The sequence below is a fragment of the Babylonia areolata genome, chromosome 24 (genome assembly GCF_041734735.1).
Source record: "Babylonia areolata isolate BAREFJ2019XMU chromosome 24, ASM4173473v1, whole genome shotgun sequence".
NCBI classification, from domain to species: domain Eukaryota; kingdom Metazoa; phylum Mollusca; class Gastropoda; order Neogastropoda; family Buccinidae; genus Babylonia; species Babylonia areolata.
Window position 1 is genome coordinate 8,426,004 of NC_134899.1, and position 20,032 is coordinate 8,446,035.

Below are 20,032 nucleotides of genomic sequence, written 5' to 3' on the forward strand. Positions count from 1 at the left end.
AAAAGCATCTTTGGGATCCTGCCATGTCATGCGGCCAACGTGTCCTGTCCAGCGTAGCTGGCACTGGATCAGCAGGCTTTCGATGCTGAGCAGGCCGCTCCTCTCTGGGACCTGGAGGTTGGAGACCCTGTCTTGCCACTTTATGCCGAGGATCTTTCGTAGGCATCTCTTGTGAAACTGCTCAAGTTGTTGAATGTGACGGCGATACGTCGTCCATGTTTCACAGCAGTACAACAAGGTGGTCAGCACAACAGCACTGTAGGGTTTGATTTTGTGCCACAAACACCCTGTTTCAAATGTACCGAGTTATCCGGACAAACTTAAGCGGATTTGGATCTCCAAAGCATTGCCCTTTTTGCCAAGGTGAACTAGAAGATGAATACCATTTGTTGTTTGTTTGTTCTGTATATATTGATTTGCGGACAAACTTTCTTCAAGACTGTTTAAATATGTCTCTTAGTACACTTTTTCGATCAAACAACAAGCAGAGAAATTGCCATGTATCAAAATTTATTTTCCATGCGATCAATAGGAGACATCATATATTCAGACCTAATTAAATAGAATGAATGTCAAGTCCATGAACATTATGATATTGTGTCATCTATTCAAGTGTTATAATACCCCTTCCCATGTCCACCCCCAGTCCCCTGGTTTTGAATTGTAATCCATGGCCAAAGTTCATTAAAACATTTTCGTTTGTTCTCTCTCTCTCTCTCTCTCTCTCTCTCTCTCTCTCTCTCTCTCTCTTATTTTTGATTTTTTTTTTTTTTAGGAGCAAACATTTTAGCTGTTCTCTTTTCAGTTCTGCAATAAGAAAGTAGAAAAAGAATCATGCATAGCATAGATTCTAGAATTGTACTTTGTGATATCAAAAATGCATTTTTAACGATTTTCCTCACGGCATTGTTTTAAAGCCGTCCACCACCTGGCAACTTCCATCAGCATGTAAATGCAAATCGGTCAAAATTTTTAACATTATGATGTTTTCTCACGAGGGATGATAAAAAAAGAAGACATCTACAATTTTTTTTTTCATCTGTCGCGAGAAAATGTCATTATGTCTAAACATTTTGACCAATTGTCATCTTCTGTTGAAAAGATCCGGATGATTGTGAGAGAGAACCCGATGATTATGAGAGCCCATTTCTAATTACATCAGTGTTGTGATTGTTATTATTGATATTGTTACTTGGTTTTTATTTTTTGTCAAGAAATAATCATTTCCCATGTTCTTGGTCTCCCTTACTGTCGTCGTAACACTGTCCGACCATCGGCAAAACGTCACAGGCAATGATTTTGTAGCAGTATTGCATGATTTTGTAGCATTACTTTAGTGCTAGTATTGCTGACCGCACTGATGGTATGGTACATATAGTTCTGGCAGTGTTAGAGATTCCCTTTCAGTCTTGAGAAGTGAAGGGTGACGATTTAAAAAAAAAAAAAAAAAATTTTTTTTTTAATTAGGACTCATGAGGACCTTATCCCACGATCGCGGCCAGAAATGAAGAATCATGTGCTGGTGGTGCGTTCATCAGTGCAGCGGCGCCCCCAGGTTGACCAGTAACAGTGACAGAAATTAAGGGACCAATCGTGGTTCATTCCGCTGCAGGCAAATGGCTGTTATTTGAATTACTTGTATGCACATTAAAGCAGCTTGAAGTTATGTACTCCCCGGCTTTTTTTTTTCCCAAGCATTTTTCTTCTTCTTTTTCTTTCCAAGCATCGTTTATCATACATCACTACGCCGCCACAAACTGACGAACTGAAACATGTAACGTATATGTCAGTTACAATAAAGCAGTTCAGCGCTGCTAGCACTACTTACACATATAACACACAATTAAGCAAAAACAAAGTACAGAAAAACACACGAAGAACGTTGTGGTGAGTTTAGTGACCTATTGGCGATCTGCCCCTATGGTCAAGTTGTTCGTGACTGTCACAGTGGTCTTTCTCCGTGAAGGGTGGTGTGGTCGAGGCGTTGGTCCTTATAATAATTTATTATGTGCTGTGGGGGTGTCAGTAGTCCTGGCTGGTCACGGTGGTCCGAGGGGGGTCGACGTTGTGTCCTGGCTGTCGGCGTATGGGGGGAGTCCAGGTCTGCGGTCCGAGGGTGGTCATCGCTGCGCCCTGGCTTTTGTCGGGTGGGGGAATTCCTGGCTGACGGTCTGAGGTGACTGGGTGAGAGGCCGGGTGGGGAATTGGGGTCATCGCTGTGTCCCGGCTGGCTGTTGTCGGGTGGGGGAAGTCCTGGCTGGCCGGCGGTCCGATGAGTGTCCTCACTGGGTCCCGTAGCTGCTCTTCGGGGTGAAGCTAAGAAACTTATTTCAGAGACACGTTTAATTTGTCTGAGCATAAGTTTCCGCTTTTGGGTAAAGTGCATTTGAGCCAGCTGTCACTTTTCGAGTAAAAGTCACGTTATACTGTACGTGCTGGTTTACAACAATCATTCATGGTATCCCATAGCTTGGCATTTATAAGACTGATTTTATCGAGAATTATATATTTCTTGAGATGATATGGGGAGATGAAATTAACAATCGGTGTGGTTTAAACATTTCGTCGACATTAAAACTGATAGAGTACGTTGCACTTTGACGATGTTTCATCATTCCGCCACCACCATTTTATTTCAAAACAAAACAAAAGTATCCTATTATTTTATTATCTTCAGTCGCGTTCCCACTTCCGATGTGGCGATATAACTACAACTGCCAAATTCAAAGTAATAGGCCGAATATTGTTTCTGCCACTTGCAGTCCGTTGGAACTCTCGCCCGCCGAAGAGGCTAAAACGTACGTATCTCCATGGCAATTCGTACACGCTCAACCGGCAAAGAAGCGGAAACAGGAGGCGCTGTGGCATGCGCCATATTTCGAAGTTGACAAGCGGCGAGTCGAAGATTTTCTGCACGACTCTGCTGAGTTGTCACTTGGTTGTCGACACTTTTCCAGCTTGTTGTGAGAAAGATGAGTGGCAAGGTTGGTATTTATGGCAAAAAATGTGAAAATTCCAACTCATGTTATCCCCCTTGAGGAAACGTCATTGTCAGTCAATGACAGTTCCTAACTGAATAAAGTAACGTTCCAGACAAGTTTTGTTTTGTTCAACCTCGTTCGGGTCGAATCTTGGAGTCGAGGTTAGGGCTCGGGAAGTAGCGTTATGATGAAGTTATAAATGAGACTGAGATTAAGAAGAAAGAGTACTGGTGGTGTAAAGCTGATTTTATTTGCCAAGTGTGGTTAATTATGGATTGAATGATATAGTTAGTTGACCGCAGACGAAACTGAAAGAAAAAAAAAAAAAAGAAAAAAAAAAAGGTCGTACATTTATCTGTCAACTTTCGAAGAACGAACACTGGTCCAACTCAAAAGAGACGAGAAAACGACACGTTTCACTTTGTTATTGTATCAACTTGTGCATTCTGTCAGATCAATATCGTGACATAGGTCTTAGCTAATGCCATTAATAACAATACAAAAAAGCATGAGAATGAACTGCATGTTTAATGTTAAATTGTAATATTATTGTTTCAGATTCACTGATTGTACAATTTTTGTATTATGAATATTAATATTATTGACAATATCATATCTTGAGTGGAGTATTTGACATTTTTTTAAGGTTGAACACTTTTCAAAAATGTAATTCTAAATTCTCATCCCCCCTCTTCTCTCTGCTCTCACTCACTCACACACACACACACACACACACACACACACACACACACACACACACACACACAAACACACACACACACATTTGGGGATGATAACATAGGGACATATTGCTGCATATTGGTAGTACAATGGAAACATTAGTAGTAGTAATGAATTTATTACCTTTGTGTATTAGTTGCTGTTACATTGACATTGTGTCTGTGGTTGTCTGATTACATGTAGTGTTCTCATGTATTTACAATAAAAATGTAAATTAAACATTAATTATTATTACTTATTAGATATATTTTCAACATCTGATATGACATCAGTGAGAGAGACTGTGAATGACTGGATCAATAACTTTGTTATGACAGATGTGTTCGGTTGGTGACTTGAAGAACAACGTGAAGATTTTGCAGAGTGAAGCTCGCCAGATGAGGTATACTGGTGAATTTGACATTGAAGGGTAAGATATGATTTGGATATGCCTTTCCTTCTGTGGCCCCCAAGTTCTGAAGTGTATATGGTATTTGAAACCGTTATTTTGCTCATCATTCATTTTTCTTCTATTTCTAGAGCAGTTAGTAAATTTTGTATTGTACTTCTATTGGACAATTTGCTTTTCTTTCTTTTTTGCTGGTTTATATCCCTCACCCCCTCTGTGGTTTATATTCCTCACCCCCAATGATTTTTCTTTTTGTTTGATTCATGAGTTTACATAAATGTAGTGGATTAAGTATTCTCCTGGGATGGGTTTGGTCTGTAACTGTAAGGTTTTACATACTTGTGGGCACATCTAGACCAACAAAACAGTACAGAAGTTTTTGTACTCAGAATGAAGAAATGATCATGATGAAGAAGAAAAAGCCATGAAAGAAATTGAATCAAGAAAACACTCAGAAACGAATATATATTATAAGGGAACAACATATTACAATCTTACAACATTTGGGTTGTTAAATTACTTGCTTTTCAGGTAACAGTTTATATCTTAACAAGAGAGGCAATGCCTTCAAGACTCACTTGTGATACACTTAAAAAAAAAAAAAAAATCTAATCGTTAAAATGTGTTCTGTATTTGTTATTATAAAGCTTCGTGTTTAAAAAAAAAAAAAAAAAAAAAAAAAAAAGTCCTAACCAGATTCGAACCCTGTGTTCGGGTGAGAAGAAACTGCCTTATCCATTACACTATCGTGGCTCCTTAAACTGACGTTCTAAAATTTAACATTTGAACATACTTTTTTAAAGGGCGATAAATCAATTGCGGTATTCACAGTGAGAACGCTGTTTAAATCATATTATTCTGGTGTATCTTGGGCATTCAGAAAATCTTTAAGGGCAATAAGAAATTCTTTTTAATGGCCATCGCCGCAATCACACTGCAACATTTAGCCGTTTTCACTAGATCTAGATAGATGTACAAGTTTAGTTACACTCGCCGGGAATGTAGTACGACACGACACCGTCGATTCAATTTCTCTTTTATGTTCATTCTAGTTTTATAGTTTTAAAGTTGGTATGAAAATTGAGTATTTTGTTAAACTAATAACACGTAGAGCCAAGTACAAGTACTTAAACGTCGTAAGAAGTGAAAAGGACTTCATTTTGAGAACAGTCAAGACTGGAAATTTTTTCGTTTCATCGGGATCAGTTCAGGGGTATTAACTCGCATGGTTTACAATTTTTAACTGTGAATTCTGACTGATTCTGTGGATATTTTTATGGCAGTTTGGGGCATAATCCAGTAAGTGATGAGGCGTTCACAAATCTTTCTTTGAATAAATATTTAACGGTCTCCTTCTACAACTTTCCATCACATGTTATCATGTATTGTCCATTGAATATAGGATTAAACAGGCAGATCAACAACTTGAAACAAAATGGCGTCGTTCGTGTTCACGAAGAATATGAGCACGCGCTTTGAATGTGTATAAATATGTGTAAGTCTGCACTAGTTGGGTCACGGTAAGTATGTTATTTAAACGTAATTTTAGATAAAAAATTTCCTTTTTTGCCCATGACCTTCAGGGCTCGGCCAACAGATCTGTAAAGTCCACTCGTCGTATTGATTTTAGTATTTTCCGAAAAAGACCACTTGGGCGAATGAACATAGTGAAAGCCCTGTACACTGAGATTAAAGCACACAAGCTTTTTATGTATTGAGTATAATTTAAAATGTAATGTTTAAAATGGAAATATCAGTTTAAAGCAAATTAAGTCCCCTAGCATTAATTACAGAGTAATTTCCTTTTTTTTTTTTTACTATCTGCACCAAAATGTTTGCAAAATAAATAAAACTTCCATGCTTAGCAAAAGAAGTTCCTGTTTGAACAAAAAATGATAATAATGACTGCTCTTGTTGTTGTGTCAGAATATCAGATCAAAGTGCCAAGTTTAGAGAATACAAAAAATATAAATATAACAGTAAATGCAGTTTGCATATAATTAGGCTTCATTTTTTATTTTTTTGTGCCCATCCCAGAGGTGTAATATGGTTTTAAACAAGGTGACAGGAAAGAACTGAATTTTTCCTATTTTTATGCCTAATTTGGTGTCAACTGACAAAGTATTTGCAGAGAAAATGTCAGTGTTAAAGTTTACCACACACACACACACACACACACACACAGAGACAACCGAACACCGGGTTAAAACATAGACTCTGTTTACACAAGTGAGTCAAAAATGATATGGATCATTAAACATTTCATTTCACAGGTATCGAGATATGAAATTTCAAATTCCATTTTCCTATATCAGTATGTGTGACATACTCCTCCAGGCGGAGGAGGAAACCTTTCCCAACGGCTGTGAAGGTGGAAGAGGATGACCAAAGGGCAGGGGGAGCTCTTATCCTTGGCTGGAAGTCCCCCTAGGAGACGGAGCTCCGAAGAAAAAAACCTGCACCTGCCAAGGCCATCCTACACATGGCAGTATCTGCACCTGTGGGACTGTGGCGTCGATAGGCGAGAGAGTGGAGAAGGGACTGCACAACTCCTCACTAAAAAAAGTCACCTGTGCTGGTCAGGCAACCAGGCTAATGTTGGAACGACGAGCTCAGGAGTGGTCTGCCGAGCATTGAAAGCCTGCTGATCCAGTGCCAGCTAGGCTGGACAGGACACGTCCGCATGACAGACAGCAGGATCCCAAAGATGCTTTTGTATGGCCAGCTGAAGGAAGGCCACTGCGAACTTGGAAGACCCTGCAAGCGCTTCAAGGACACCTTGAAGACAAACCTCAAAGACTGTGACATAGACATCGTTGGAGGATGCTGTGCTCTAGTGGCATAAAGACGTTTGAAAACAAGACAACACTGGCCATTAAGGAGAAGCGTGAGCGAAGGAAGCAGGGCTCAACTTCTGGAGACGTTTTCCCTTGCAACACCTGTGGGAAGTGCTGTGCATCCAGAATTGGCCTCTTCTCCCATATGAGGACACACACCGACAGATAAGCCTGCCTGCCTACTCATCTGTCGTACCGACGGGAGACTCCATGATCCATCATCATCATTATGAAAATACAAACGTTTTGCACTGTTGAATATATTTTGGGCACACTACTTAAAAATATCAGACATTTACTTTAAAGGTTGGATAAGATGAAAGCTAAGTAAAACTATAGATAAGGCTTTCTTTGCGAAATTAAAGCAATTACAGAAATAACTAAATGTAGGCTTCCTCTCTAGTGGGAAAAAGATACATGTGCAACTGTTGCTAGACAAAGGAAAAGAACTGTGTACATGAAGTGCAAGATGAAAGTTAACATTGCTTTAGAGCAGTCTGGCATGATGGAAGCAGAAATGATCTGATCACAGCTGACCACATTCACAGAGTTGTAATGAAATCTGATTTAAGAAAGAGCACTATTCTAAGATGCCACATGAGTTGTGTGTTGTACTTGTAGGCTTTGAAAATATACACATTTACACACAAACACTTACAGTCATTTAAAAAAAGAAGAAAAAAAAAGAAGAAAAGAGTCACAGGTAATGATATTGGCTTAATTTATGTTTTCAAGAGCCTGTTTTATTTATTTTTATTTCATCATCCGATAGACAATGAATATTCTAATACAGGCAATTGTTTCAGCTGCAATTAATATTCTCTATTCATATATTAGTGTGTTTAAAAAAAAATAGCCTGTCCAGAGTTTAGGTTTGGTTCAGCACATTATGGGTCATTTGACCTGTGAACCAGAAAATCAATGGGCCATTTTTCAAAATTAATGGGTCAGGAAAAATATCCCTTTCTAAAGTTTCTTCCTCCCATATTGGCAGCCCCCACACCCCCTTCTTCCACCACACAAAGTGTATTTTCATTTACACATTGTATAGTACACTCTTTTGTTTACACAAAGTGACAAACACACCTGTGAAACATTTTAAATGTGTGTGTATGTATGTGTGTGCATTTACATGCTGGTATCAGTGTGTCTTAGTGATGATAAGTAGTGTGTGTGTGTGTGCATGTGACTTGAATTGAGTTTGTACGCCCATGTTGATTAGCATGCAAAAAGCGCTGATGCACACGCTCTGAACCAGATATCAGTTCTTGGTGTTTTTGTATCACACACACGCACATGCACACACACACACACACACACACACACACACACACACACACACATGCACACACACACACACACACACACATACACATACACAGCCACACTGGCGCTGTGTTACATGGCATTTTACAACATACAGGTGACAGTGGTTTTGAGTAGGAGTCATTGCTGGTTTTTGGTGCAAGTTTTCAAGTTGTTTACTGTGTTTGCTTGGCGTTGAACTGCAGAGGAACTACAGTACCTTTTTAAAAAAAAATTTTTTTAATTTTATTTATTTATTTATTTATTTTTTTAAATTTGAAACTGCAATTGTGATTGCAGGAGATTCAGGGAACTCTACAAAAGGCCTTTTTGGTGTACCAACTTGCTGATAAATCAATGTCAAGTGACTGACTGGCTGCCACATCGTTGGGTCATTGCAAATTTATATGCGTCCATGACCAATGTCTGATACGCAACCTAAACCTTTTATGTCTGTTCACATTTTTCACACAAAAGTTCCATTCATGTACAGTTATAGTTGGTCTTTAAATCAAAATGGAAAAACATATAGCAAGTATTATTATTATTATTATGAGCATTTACGCCTAATCTGAAAATAAGCCATAGGCGTTTATAAATAGAACACACATATGTAAATGTCAGAAAGGAAAAACTGAACACAAGATACCAGACATTATAAATAATTCATTGCCATCCCCCCCACCCCCTCTGCCCCCTCCTCCCTTCCACCCTCCCACACAGAGTTTTGTGTTTTCTCCTTGTAAGTAAACTATCTACAAAGGGTATGCTATAATGTGTGCAGGTTGACAAAGGGACATCCATGTGCACTACTGCCCCTGTACAACCATTTGTTCACCAACTACAACCCCCAGTTTTCTTCTCAAGTCATGGAACTTCTGGATGACAACCTGTACACAAAGTCAGATGTGCGTTTCATCGAGTCAGTTTACAAGGTCAGATCTTCTTTCTTTATATTTCATACTGTTCAAGCTTCTCTTTTTCACCTAACCTTAAGTTTTGGATGTGTTGGACTGGGAGGCGCTTTGCAGAATCTGTTAGATATTGGATTTCTGATCCAGTTATAGGATTCACAGTTCTGTTTCGGCACAGGGTTATGTCCTTTGAAAATACACTTTACTCAGATTTTCCACATTCCACTCGGGCGTGAATGGGTATCTGACTTAAGTACTTTCATGTTTTTTGTTGTTGTTTTTTGGTGTCTCTTTCAGTCTTTGCGTTACTGGTTTTCCCTCTGATGCTACAGGTTCTGCGTGATTTGTTCCACTTCAAACCCTCCGTGACCAAGGAGCAGTTTTTCACATTGAACGGATTTGCGGAGTGCAAGATCATCATGTGCGTGGAGGTGATGCGTCTGATTCAGCACCACTGCCGCTTCCTGGGCCCTCGCAACCCCACCAACCCCAACATCAAGGTCACCTCCATTATCGACACCCGCCGCTGCACCAAGGTTAGATTTGAAAAAAACATTTTATTTTAATTTGTTTTTTCAATTCATTCAGCCATAAAGCAGAGATGCCAACTGTTTCACTGTATTTTGTTACACTGATCACAGTTTGTTCTGATGTTACGCCAACGTCAAAATTATTTCATCCAGTTCATTTTCGACTACATAGCATGGTCGCATGCTGTCCTGTAATAACAATACCCAGTGAATGTGATACACACACACACACACACACACTCACATTCACACACTCATACTCACACACACACTTTTTTTTTTGGTTTGATTTTCGTTTGGATGACAGACATACAAACAGGACAGTTTCCAGTATAAGCATGGGAAAAGGACAAGGTTAATACATAGTCTTTTGTGTGTAAATGCACTCTTTCCCTTTTTTTCCTTTTTTTTTTTAACTTATGTGGCCGTGTCCCAAGTGGTTCTAATAGGGTACGGCACAAAAGACTTAACTAAATATGATTGATTGAATGAAAGGATAGACAAGATCCCACGCACAGGCCAGGAACATATAGAGGCCAGTCACAAATAGGTTTTTCTATTGTTTTATTTACAATAGTTATTAGATGAGAAGAAAACCTAAGAGAAGAGAATAGAAGAGAAGACAGTGCCTGGAATGACACAAACAAATGTCACAAGCACAATATGTCGGCACAAGTGAATAGTAAAGCACATGTATACATATTACATGGAAAGACTATCACTCGGGTTTGGGAGACGCAACAACATAATGCATATGTGTGAAGACCAAACGCTGACATCAAATGACATTTCTAATACATTTAAATAGTGCAGTTAAAGTGATCGAAGCAATGCTGATTTGGTGAAAGTACACGGACAGTATAGATTAGGTAAAGCTTATATTGTGTCAAAGTGACTCAAATGAATCAGTTTATCATGTTGCACTATACTGGAGTAAGCCATGTAGGAGAGAGCATGACAACTAAATTACAATTAACAGACTGATACATATCAGGTGGTTTTAACCAACAACTGATATTAATCCAACACTATCTTGTAATCACAACAGCAGAATACTACACACATCTTAGAGTACTGAGCGCACTGTAGCAGTACAACTGATATTAGCATGTCAGATAATACCTGAATAACAAACAAGATAGATAGTCAGTGGCTTAGATATAATACTGGCAAACTGATAGACCAGATAGTAAGTGAATCACCATCATGGCTTAACCATTAAGTGGTGAATGAACTTCAGGCACTCACTAGAACATTCTGGAACAAACTATCTGTGTCCAGAGACGTCACTGATTGTGACGTTAAGAAGAATCAAATGGAACACTGCTCCGAGCATATGACGACATGGCAATTTCTAGATCAATCATAGCCGAGCTGTGACTAACATGTCAAAGCAATAACTGAACAAAGAATTAACTGAACAAAGCAATAACTGAACATACTCATATGAACACAAGTACTGTGTCGAACAATACAAATTACAAATCAACACATTCTACACACTAGTACTTACAGCAATATGTAGCGAGGTGTCAGCCGTTGTGGGGACACACACGACACACTGCCCGCGACACAGCAAGAGAGCAGGCTCTGGTCAGATGACTGACCAGGTATGAAATGACCACTCATCACTCACTGTGCCAATTTATGCAAGTTTAGCGGACCGCAAAGGCTGTCACGTGTGCTTGCGAGCAGATCGTCACTAATCACGGAGAATCCGATGACAATTGTGTTTGTTTAAAGGTGTTCAGTGACAGATTTCTAAATGATTCCTGAACCGATTTACGTCGGATAAGTTGCAAAAGAAAGAGCTCAACACCTACTTTATAATGAGTATAAAATGAAGTGTTGGTTATTTAAGATGAATTTATAATCTTAATTTAAGTCACCTGAACAGGGTCAGTTTTAACGAGCTCGTCACTGAAAATTACAAACTGCGTTAAATCAGTGTAACGTAGGCAAACATAAATGGAACAGACTTAAAGATGGAATTGCGACGATTCTGCCAGTATATAATACTTGTAGTTTACTGATCTGACAAAAGAGTTATTAATTAATTACTGTGGAACAGAAACACAAGTTTCTTCTCAGCCGATGACGTACTGCGACGCGACACTGGTCGAGCCGTCAGCAGGTGGTCTGGCGAGGACACAATGATGTAAGCGGAGTGACGTCACACATACTGTGCGCGGGTTAGGGGGGAAAACTGTCGTCTGCTAATACAGCTTGTGCGTGAGGCAAATATTGGAGCAAGCATAGCGCTTGGTCACACTTAAAAAAAAATTTTTTGCAAAGACATGTGTACAATAAGAGAACAGAATGAACAAACAGTATAAGACAGACAGTAGCATTCACCATAGTGAAAAAACAACAACAACAAGACATAAACAAAAGTAAAATGTAAAAAGCAGCAACAGCAGCATCCAACAACAGCAACAACAACAACAAAAAAGACAAAAAAAAGACAAAACCTTGTCCAATCATTCAATCAATCATGATTGTATTCGTGATGATGATTTAAGATGATGTTAATAATAAAGAGACCAGTTGTAACATAGCAATATCATCAGTTATGTGAACAGTAATGGCATCAAGAATGAGGCGAAAGTGAGTGGTGGTATTGTAATATAATAAAGAGCAATAAAAATAAAAACCTGCTAGTACAAGCAAGGACTATTATACACACACAGAATAGTAGCTTTGGAACACTCTTTCCTTTCTTTGTTTGAAGTGTATGCATTTTAACCTTGAAGCTTAATTTATAATTAACTTTTTCTTTTCCTGAGTGTTAGTGATCGTGTGCCATCTGTTATTCATCCTTCTCGCAACGTCAAGTCAGATGGCAGTATAATTCAGCAATAACATGAATTAGCAATTATCATTTTAATCAAGTAATCAAATAGATAACAATAGGTAATATTGTAGTGACACACATTTGATTTCTATCAAGCCCTGGCCACCTTTGGACCTAAATAACAGGATCAACTAATGATCAGTTGGTTAACCATTTCAGTGCCAGAGAATTTTGTTTAAAAAAAAACCCAGTGCTCTCCCCTTGCCAGGGAATTTTGAGGATTCGGGGGTAATAAATCACAAAATATTCTAGCACAAAAGCTATGGGTGATACAGAAAGAAAGTAAATGTTTTTGTGAAGAAAGATGAGTGTAGATTCTGCTTCTGGGCTCTTTTACCCAATTAGGTTGATTGTAGATAACTGTTCAGGCATGCAAAGTCAAGATAATGATTTTTGTGCAACAAAAAAGTCTTATTTCCACCTCTGCATAATAACATCCATAAAGAAAAGAAACAAAATACAGCTAGAAATAGCATGCCTATTGTCAGATTATACCTGTAGAAGAAATTAAAACAGGCAATAAGTTTATAAAAAACAAATTGCAGCTCGTGCAGACATGTAAGTAAATCACTGTCCCAACAATGGCAAGGTACCCAGTCAACGTAAAAGGTCAATCACAGTCTCAGAAACTGAGCCGGCAAGCTTTTTGACAGCTAAGAGCGTTCGGGAGTGAGAGGGTGAAGTTCTTTGTTGACATTCACTCCTTTCAAGTTGCACGTGGGCCAATTAAAGTGTCTGCTGTGCAACTGGCTTACCACCTCTTCAAACAAGTCAACCATTCTATTCACCAAAAAAAAAAAGAAAAGAAAAAAAAAAAGCGTGAAAAACAAAAAGCATGTGTTTCACGTCCAGTGCAGGTTTCACCCTGCATTTCGTGAAAATCGTGGAGCATTGACGGTTGTCGATCCTACAGTCTGCATTGAAATGTGAGCACACTCATTCCTAAAAGCCATGCCCCCTTCATGAACTCTGGCTGACATTCGACCTATCCTCTTACATCACTCCTCTCCCTCTCCTCCCCTTCTTCCAACGCTTGCTGCTCATATTCTGTCAGTCATAGCCACTTGTTTAATAAAAGCTGTCTGGATAGATGGACTGAATTACCATCAAATGGGGCTGTCAGTTTCGTCACTGTCATTGTCAATCACCTTCATTTTCAAACCAATCATCAGACAAGAGAGATCCTTCTCCATCACGAAATCTGTCCAAAACCACAAGCAGAGCTTTCAGATTTGTTTAAATCTGCTGACTGTGACTATTTGCTTTACTGGACACAGTTTTCAATGCATTTTTTTGCACATGATGCAACCTACTTTTCCATGCGCATATCACGTGGTCAGTCAGCAAATTATCCTGTAGAAAGGGGTCTTCTACCTGATGAATGTTGATTGTTCATTTAAATAGTATTTTTATAATCCAGACACATCAAACTAACTGTTCAGAGTCTGTTTATGTTAACTGAACCAAACTCCAGTGAAGGAAAAATCGGAACATATGCAGGACGTCGATGGACATCTTATAGGCACTATGGCAATACTTTTTGTAGGTAGTCAGCTGACGTCTTATAGGCACTCTACTGGTTAACTAATTATGTCCTCTCAAGAGGTATATTAGTGTGCCTGAATCTAGAGGTGTGGCCTAATCAATGACTAATGGGTCAGTTAATGTTAGGCTGTCTTCTAATGACACATGTTTTGGTTTCATTCAGATTTTGAGTTGTCTGAATTTAACGAAAGAATAAATCTTATTAGATCTGGATTTACTGGATCATAAGTCAGTCTATGCCCTCACCTGATGGTGGTTTCTTGGATGCTGCGGTTGCTGACCCTGTCTCTTCATACCAGTTCTATTCCTGAATTGGCCTTGCTGTCTTCAGATGGCAATCTCCATGGTACTAGGTGAAGATAAAAAGGGTTTGTTCAGCCTCCTGTTCTCTGCTCCCTTTTCTCTTGAGTGTGTAGACATCCTGACATTTCCAGGTCGTTCATGCTGTTTCTGGTCGCTTTGCTCACACTCACAGTCTCCTCAGACAGTCCCCAGCAAGCTCTGTAGATTTGTTAATTCTTCAGGTTCTCAGCTAGCAATTTTCCAGATGCCTCAAGCTGAGCCTTCAGTTTGTTATTTTCCAAAGAAGCTATTTTTTTCCATCCCCCCTCTCTCTCCCTGCTTGTTTGTTAGATCTCTCTAATCTTTTTTTTTTATTTTTAAAATTTTTTTCTCAATTGTTTCCATGGTGAACTGTGAAGCTTTATTTTCATTGAGATAAAATTTGTTGTTGTCTGGTGTGAACCAGTGATTCTCCTTCGGTGTGCAGTTGGAGTTTTTGGTTACCATCTTTGTGTTTCTGTGTTGTGGCCATGTTGATTTGTTTAACCCCTCCTTGTGGATATGAGTTCCTTGCTCGCTCTCTGCAAGCTGGTAATCTTTTTAGGCAAAATTCATTGTTGGATTGCTAATGCGCTCGAGCGCCTTGGTTAGGGTGTTCAAGACAATTTTGATTAGTTATTATAATTAACAGTCCCAGTGAACTAACGGAATCTTCGCTGTGCTGTGCCACGTCATTTTGCAGTATGTCTGCGAGTAACATAAAAATTCAGTCATGTTATATCTGTAGATATGTTCAGTGACTGTCATAGTTTTGAATCTACATGACATCCTTGACAAAAGTATATCACAAGATTTTTAGTCTTCCCATGTTCAGTTGAGACTAATACTTAAAACAAGGTGGAATGGTGCCAACAGCACCAGTTCCACTCTCTTTGTCTTAGTTTCTTTGGAATACTGAATGTTTGTAACTCAGTTGGAGGGGTGAAATATCAGGTGTTTGTGATATAAGGGAGACCAGGGCAGGTTGAGACACAAAAGTGATTTTTTTTCCTACTGTAATAAATGAACCACAAAGAAAATAGCTTCAGCAGAAATTTTTTTATCGTTTTGTTGTTGTTTTGTTTGCTATTTCTAAACAAGAAACAAATGAAAACATACAATACTTTTGACACAATAAACATTTTAATTCACTGACCAAACTTGGGGCAGGTTCAGACAATCCAGGGCAAGTTAAGACACTCAGTGGGGCAGGTTAAGACAAGACAGGGCACATTGAGACACATGAAATATCAGTCTCTGTCAAACATGATGTTTAATGATCATGCTTTTAAAATTGTTTTAAAATAAAATTAAACTTTAGGTTTGATTGTTAACGAGAAAAAAAAAGTGACATGTGTACAGTCACAGGTAACTGAAGGTTAACAAGATTGGTGGGGTAAGTTGAGACAGCAATTTGAGGGAAGTTTCGCCAAAGAATATATTAAAAAACAACACCCCCCCCCCCCCCCCCCCCCGAACCCCCCCCCCCCAAAACAAGCAAAGAAACGAAAAAAAGGTCAGTAACTGCATTGTTTTTATATGGTACTGTTCTGGTAAAAATGCTTTACATGTAAATGTAACAAGTGAATAGAAAAGATCCAAAACACAAGTGGTCATCAAAGAATGAGTGTTGGATGTGATGTCTGCTGTGTGACTTGACTGCACAGTTAAAGCCTGAACCGGACTATAAATGGCGGGCGATTTGAATCAAGCCAGTTTCTCACCAGAGTCTGACACTGTGACGTCAGTGAAGGTTTATTCAAAATAAAAGCCTAATAAAGCTACGGTTTGGCTTCATTTATGGCAGAGAGCGAGATTTGCCTAGCAGCTTCCAATCTAGACCTGAATTGACTTTGGAAAGTACAAAATGTGTCAGCTACACGTAATACAAAATTTGAATGCAGAGAAAAGGGGCGCAACCGAAACCTTGCTCTTGGGAGTTAAGACTTTAACACGGTTCAAAACATGACTAAAATCAGCCTTACCCAGTTGGATTGTGTGAGTGTCAGCATGCGCATGTGCAAGCACTTACACATATTCATAGATCATGTATGAATTCCTTCTGTATTTCTGTTTGTATATGATTTCCAGTTGCACATTTTATGAACTATCCTTTCCACCCCCCACCCCCTCCTAAATCCAATATTCCTTCTTGACTTGGTAATACAGACATATACTGTTCTGTTATGTTTTAATCTGTTCTAATGTTTGTGTCCACAGAAGTCTTCATCTGAGATGGTGGCAGAAGTCGGTGAGTGACAATTTTCCCAAACTTTACATCTTATTTTAGATTAAAGTTTACTTTTATTATTATTAAAAAAAAAAAAAAAAAAGAGAGAGATTTTTTTTATACTTAGTGTCCACACAGAAAGCAGAATAGTTGGAATGCACACATATACAAGAAAGAAAGAAAAATAAAGGAGAAGAAAGAAAGTTTCCATCAGTGAAAATGCAAGAAAAATACAAAAGAGAACTTTAATTACACATACTTAACCGTGACCCACTAGTGTAGACTCCAGCAGGGGTCTGACATTCCTGTCCTGTGCAAACTACTACCCGCCTATGCAGAGAAAACGAAAGTAGCTACAGCCGATAACCTCCATAAGTAGGTTACCTCCCCTGTGTATCCCTGACTAGCGCCCTCTTTTTCCGGAAGCCATCTTGACTCCTGTTCCTGTGCTCTTCATATGGCTAAGTTTTTTTGGTTTTTTTTGTATTTTCTGTCTGTCTGTCGATTCTCTGGCGTTCTTGTTTTTTGTCAAATTATGTCTCCAGCCAGGGCTAAAAGTAAGGCGTGATCGCAATCGATTTGCCGACACTCTGGGCCCTCTACTCCTGGCCCTCTCAACAACGCCAACCCGCCGTCTCCTCCACTTCCTCTGCACCCTCCGGTCGAGCACACTCACACCAGCTGCCCCTGTGTGCGGAGACAGTCCTCCTCTGGTGTCCGGAACAGCACAACATGTCCCTGGCAAACTGAACATTCTCGCAGATTACCTCAGCAGATCCCACACCGTACTCCAAACGGAGTGGACCCTGTCACACTCGACACTTCAGCCGATCTGGGACCATTGGCACAAACCACATGTGGATCTCTTCACCACAAGATTCAGCTTCCACATTCCAGTGGCTACAGCACTAAGTCCCAGTGCAATTTGGCTTCTGGTGGGAGAGACATAGTCCTTCATGAAAGACTAAGCTGCAAACAATTTCCCTTTGCAATTAAGAAACCACTAATAATACAGCTCTCACTTTGCTGTTGGCCATACTGTAAACGTATGTCAGATCATTGATTTGATGTAAATGGCCAGTACAACACATCTAGAGGCACTTTTCTCCCCGTCCCCGCCTGGCTCCATCCAAGACTTAGTGCGCACCACACACAGCCAGAGGCCTGTCATGGAACCGGTCCCCTTTCTCACTAAAGAACCTATAGCGAAAACTTTCCCCATGGAAACCCTCTTCCATAAGGAATTCCACCACAGAATGAGACTTAATGACCTGGAGGCACATGAAGTACACTCCCACAGCCTGATCCAACCCAGCCATTGACTGCCGACAACTTTCTGCAGGTTGCTCCAACATGCCACACTCAGGTACGGAAGTCACCAAGCCTTCTGTATGCTCCTTTGTGATGGTACCTACCTGGGCAGTTATGCAGCCATGTCCCAGAGACATCAGGGACCTCAAGTCTCTTGTTGCCAAATGTCCACCATTCAATGCATAGGCAACATGCCAGTGCTGTTTTTTGGTGGCGACAAAAAAGTGGCGGGGAGAGCACCCATCATCTGTCACCTCGCACGGAGGAGCTCTACAGATCAGGCTGTCACACCTAAGGCAAGCCCAACATGGTGGGCTACCTCTGTCTCATGCCACAGTTTCCTTCAAACACATATATCATTTCCACTATCGGCCCACAACTGATGTGGAATCATCAGATCAAGCCACATGTGCACCTCCTTGCAATTATGCTCAACTGTGCTCGAGTGAGACAACCCTATAGGGTACGTGTTTCCTTCCCTTCCTTTGATTGGAAAGGCTCTCAATAAAGTGTGGATTCATCACACTGACCCAATTCTCTTTTCGCTACATTTATCAGCACAGCTGTGGTCCACAGACCTCTCCCACAATACATCTGTGGGCCTCAGTCTTCTTTGCCTGCACCGATATCCTTAGCTGACACAGTACACCCTATTGCTGAGCCCCATTGCCCCTGGCAAGTGGTGTTGCCAGCTCACCGACTCAAACTCAGACCCCTTTGCACATGCCCCCTCAGCAAGAGCTCACGAAGTCAGAGCATGGCCCTCTTCCCTTGCCTTTGCCCACTAAGCATGGCTACAAGACATAGAGGCTGCTTGCTGGAAAAACCCTGCTACCTTCATTGAAATCTACTTGAGGAACGTCTATCACTTTAGGGATGATGGTTCAAGAGGTGTTGCCTCTGCAGTGGTCACACAATAGGCCATCGCAGTGCACTGACAATAGAACAGACGAGCCATACACCTTATGCTATTCTGCACTAGTGGGTCACGGTTAAGTTTGTGTAATTAAAAGGAAATTTTCTTCCTAAAATTACGTTTAACTAACATTCTTACTGTGACTCACATTTAAGACCCTCCCGTTCCTCCCCGCTTTCTGTTCTCCCTGCACTGGTTGCGGCGAATTCCTCTAAAAAGAGGGCGCTAGTCAGGGATACACAGGGGAGGTAACCTACTTTGGGAGGTTATCGGCCGTAGCTACTTTTGTTTTTTCCGCATAGGCGGGTAGTAGTTTGCACAGGACAGACATGTCAGACCCCTGCCGAAGTCTGCACTAGTGGGTCACGGTAAGTATATTGGTTAAACGTAATTTTAGGAAGAAAATTTCATATTCTAATCATTAACAAATGGGTGCATTGTAATCAGAATCCACATGCCAGAGAAAAAAAGCAATGTCAGCAGCAATAAACCTCTCAAGATATTGCCAGGGATTCTGCAGTAATGGTTATTCTTCGCTTGATATGTTGGCTGGTTTTATTGTTGTTTTCAAGACATAACCAAGTGCGTTGGGTTACGTTGCTGGTCAGGCATCTGCTTGGCAGATGTGGTGTAGTGTATATGGATTTGACCAAATGCAGTGATGCCTTCTTGAGCTACTGATACTGATACTGATCCAAATCCCTATCATCTTCAAGGCATTTTTCAAGCTTGATTTACAAAGTATTATTCAAGCTTAAGGAAAAGGAAGTTTAAAAAAAAAATAACAAGAGAGGCAAGGCCTTCAGACTCACTTGTAACATGTGCTGTATCCAGTAAAGGAATCATTAGAAATAAAAGATAAAAAAAAAGAAGTTAAAATTGGTCTATATTAAATATTAATAAGATTTGGAAAAAAAACCCAACTAAACAAACAAACAAAAACAAAAACAAAACAGGCCTGCTAGCGGGACAGAGTCATACACTCACAGAGACAACCAAACACTTGGTTATTACATAGACTCACTTTCTTTACACAAGTGAGTAAAAAAAAAAAAAAGAAAAAGAAAAAAAAAGGCATATCTTTAGGTTCTTTTTTTAAGAAGCTGAGAAACATTGATTTTCTCTGAGGCACAGAGGTTGGGAGTTCCAGACATTGGGG

The 20,032-nt window shown here is 39.9% G+C and overlaps 1 protein-coding gene across 4 annotated transcripts in view; it reads left to right on the plus strand.

Annotated features, from left to right (window-relative positions):
* The first annotated feature begins 2,849 nt into the window (after window positions 1–2,849).
* LOC143298963 (uncharacterized) overlaps window positions 2,850–20,032 on the plus strand; it is a 42,364-nt gene continuing 25,181 nt past the window's right edge. For all 4 annotated transcript variants that reach the window (XM_076612017.1, XM_076612019.1, XM_076612020.1 and 1 more), the window contains exons 1-5: window positions 2,850–2,984; window positions 4,040–4,131; window positions 9,037–9,187; window positions 9,499–9,702; window positions 16,637–16,667. In XM_076612017.1, coding sequence (XP_076468132.1) covers window positions 2,973–2,984; window positions 4,040–4,131; window positions 9,037–9,187; window positions 9,499–9,702; window positions 16,637–16,667 — 490 coding nt within the window. In that variant the 5' untranslated portion in view covers window positions 2,850–2,972. The remainder of the gene's footprint in view (window positions 2,985–4,039; window positions 4,132–9,036; window positions 9,188–9,498; window positions 9,703–16,636; window positions 16,668–20,032) is intronic.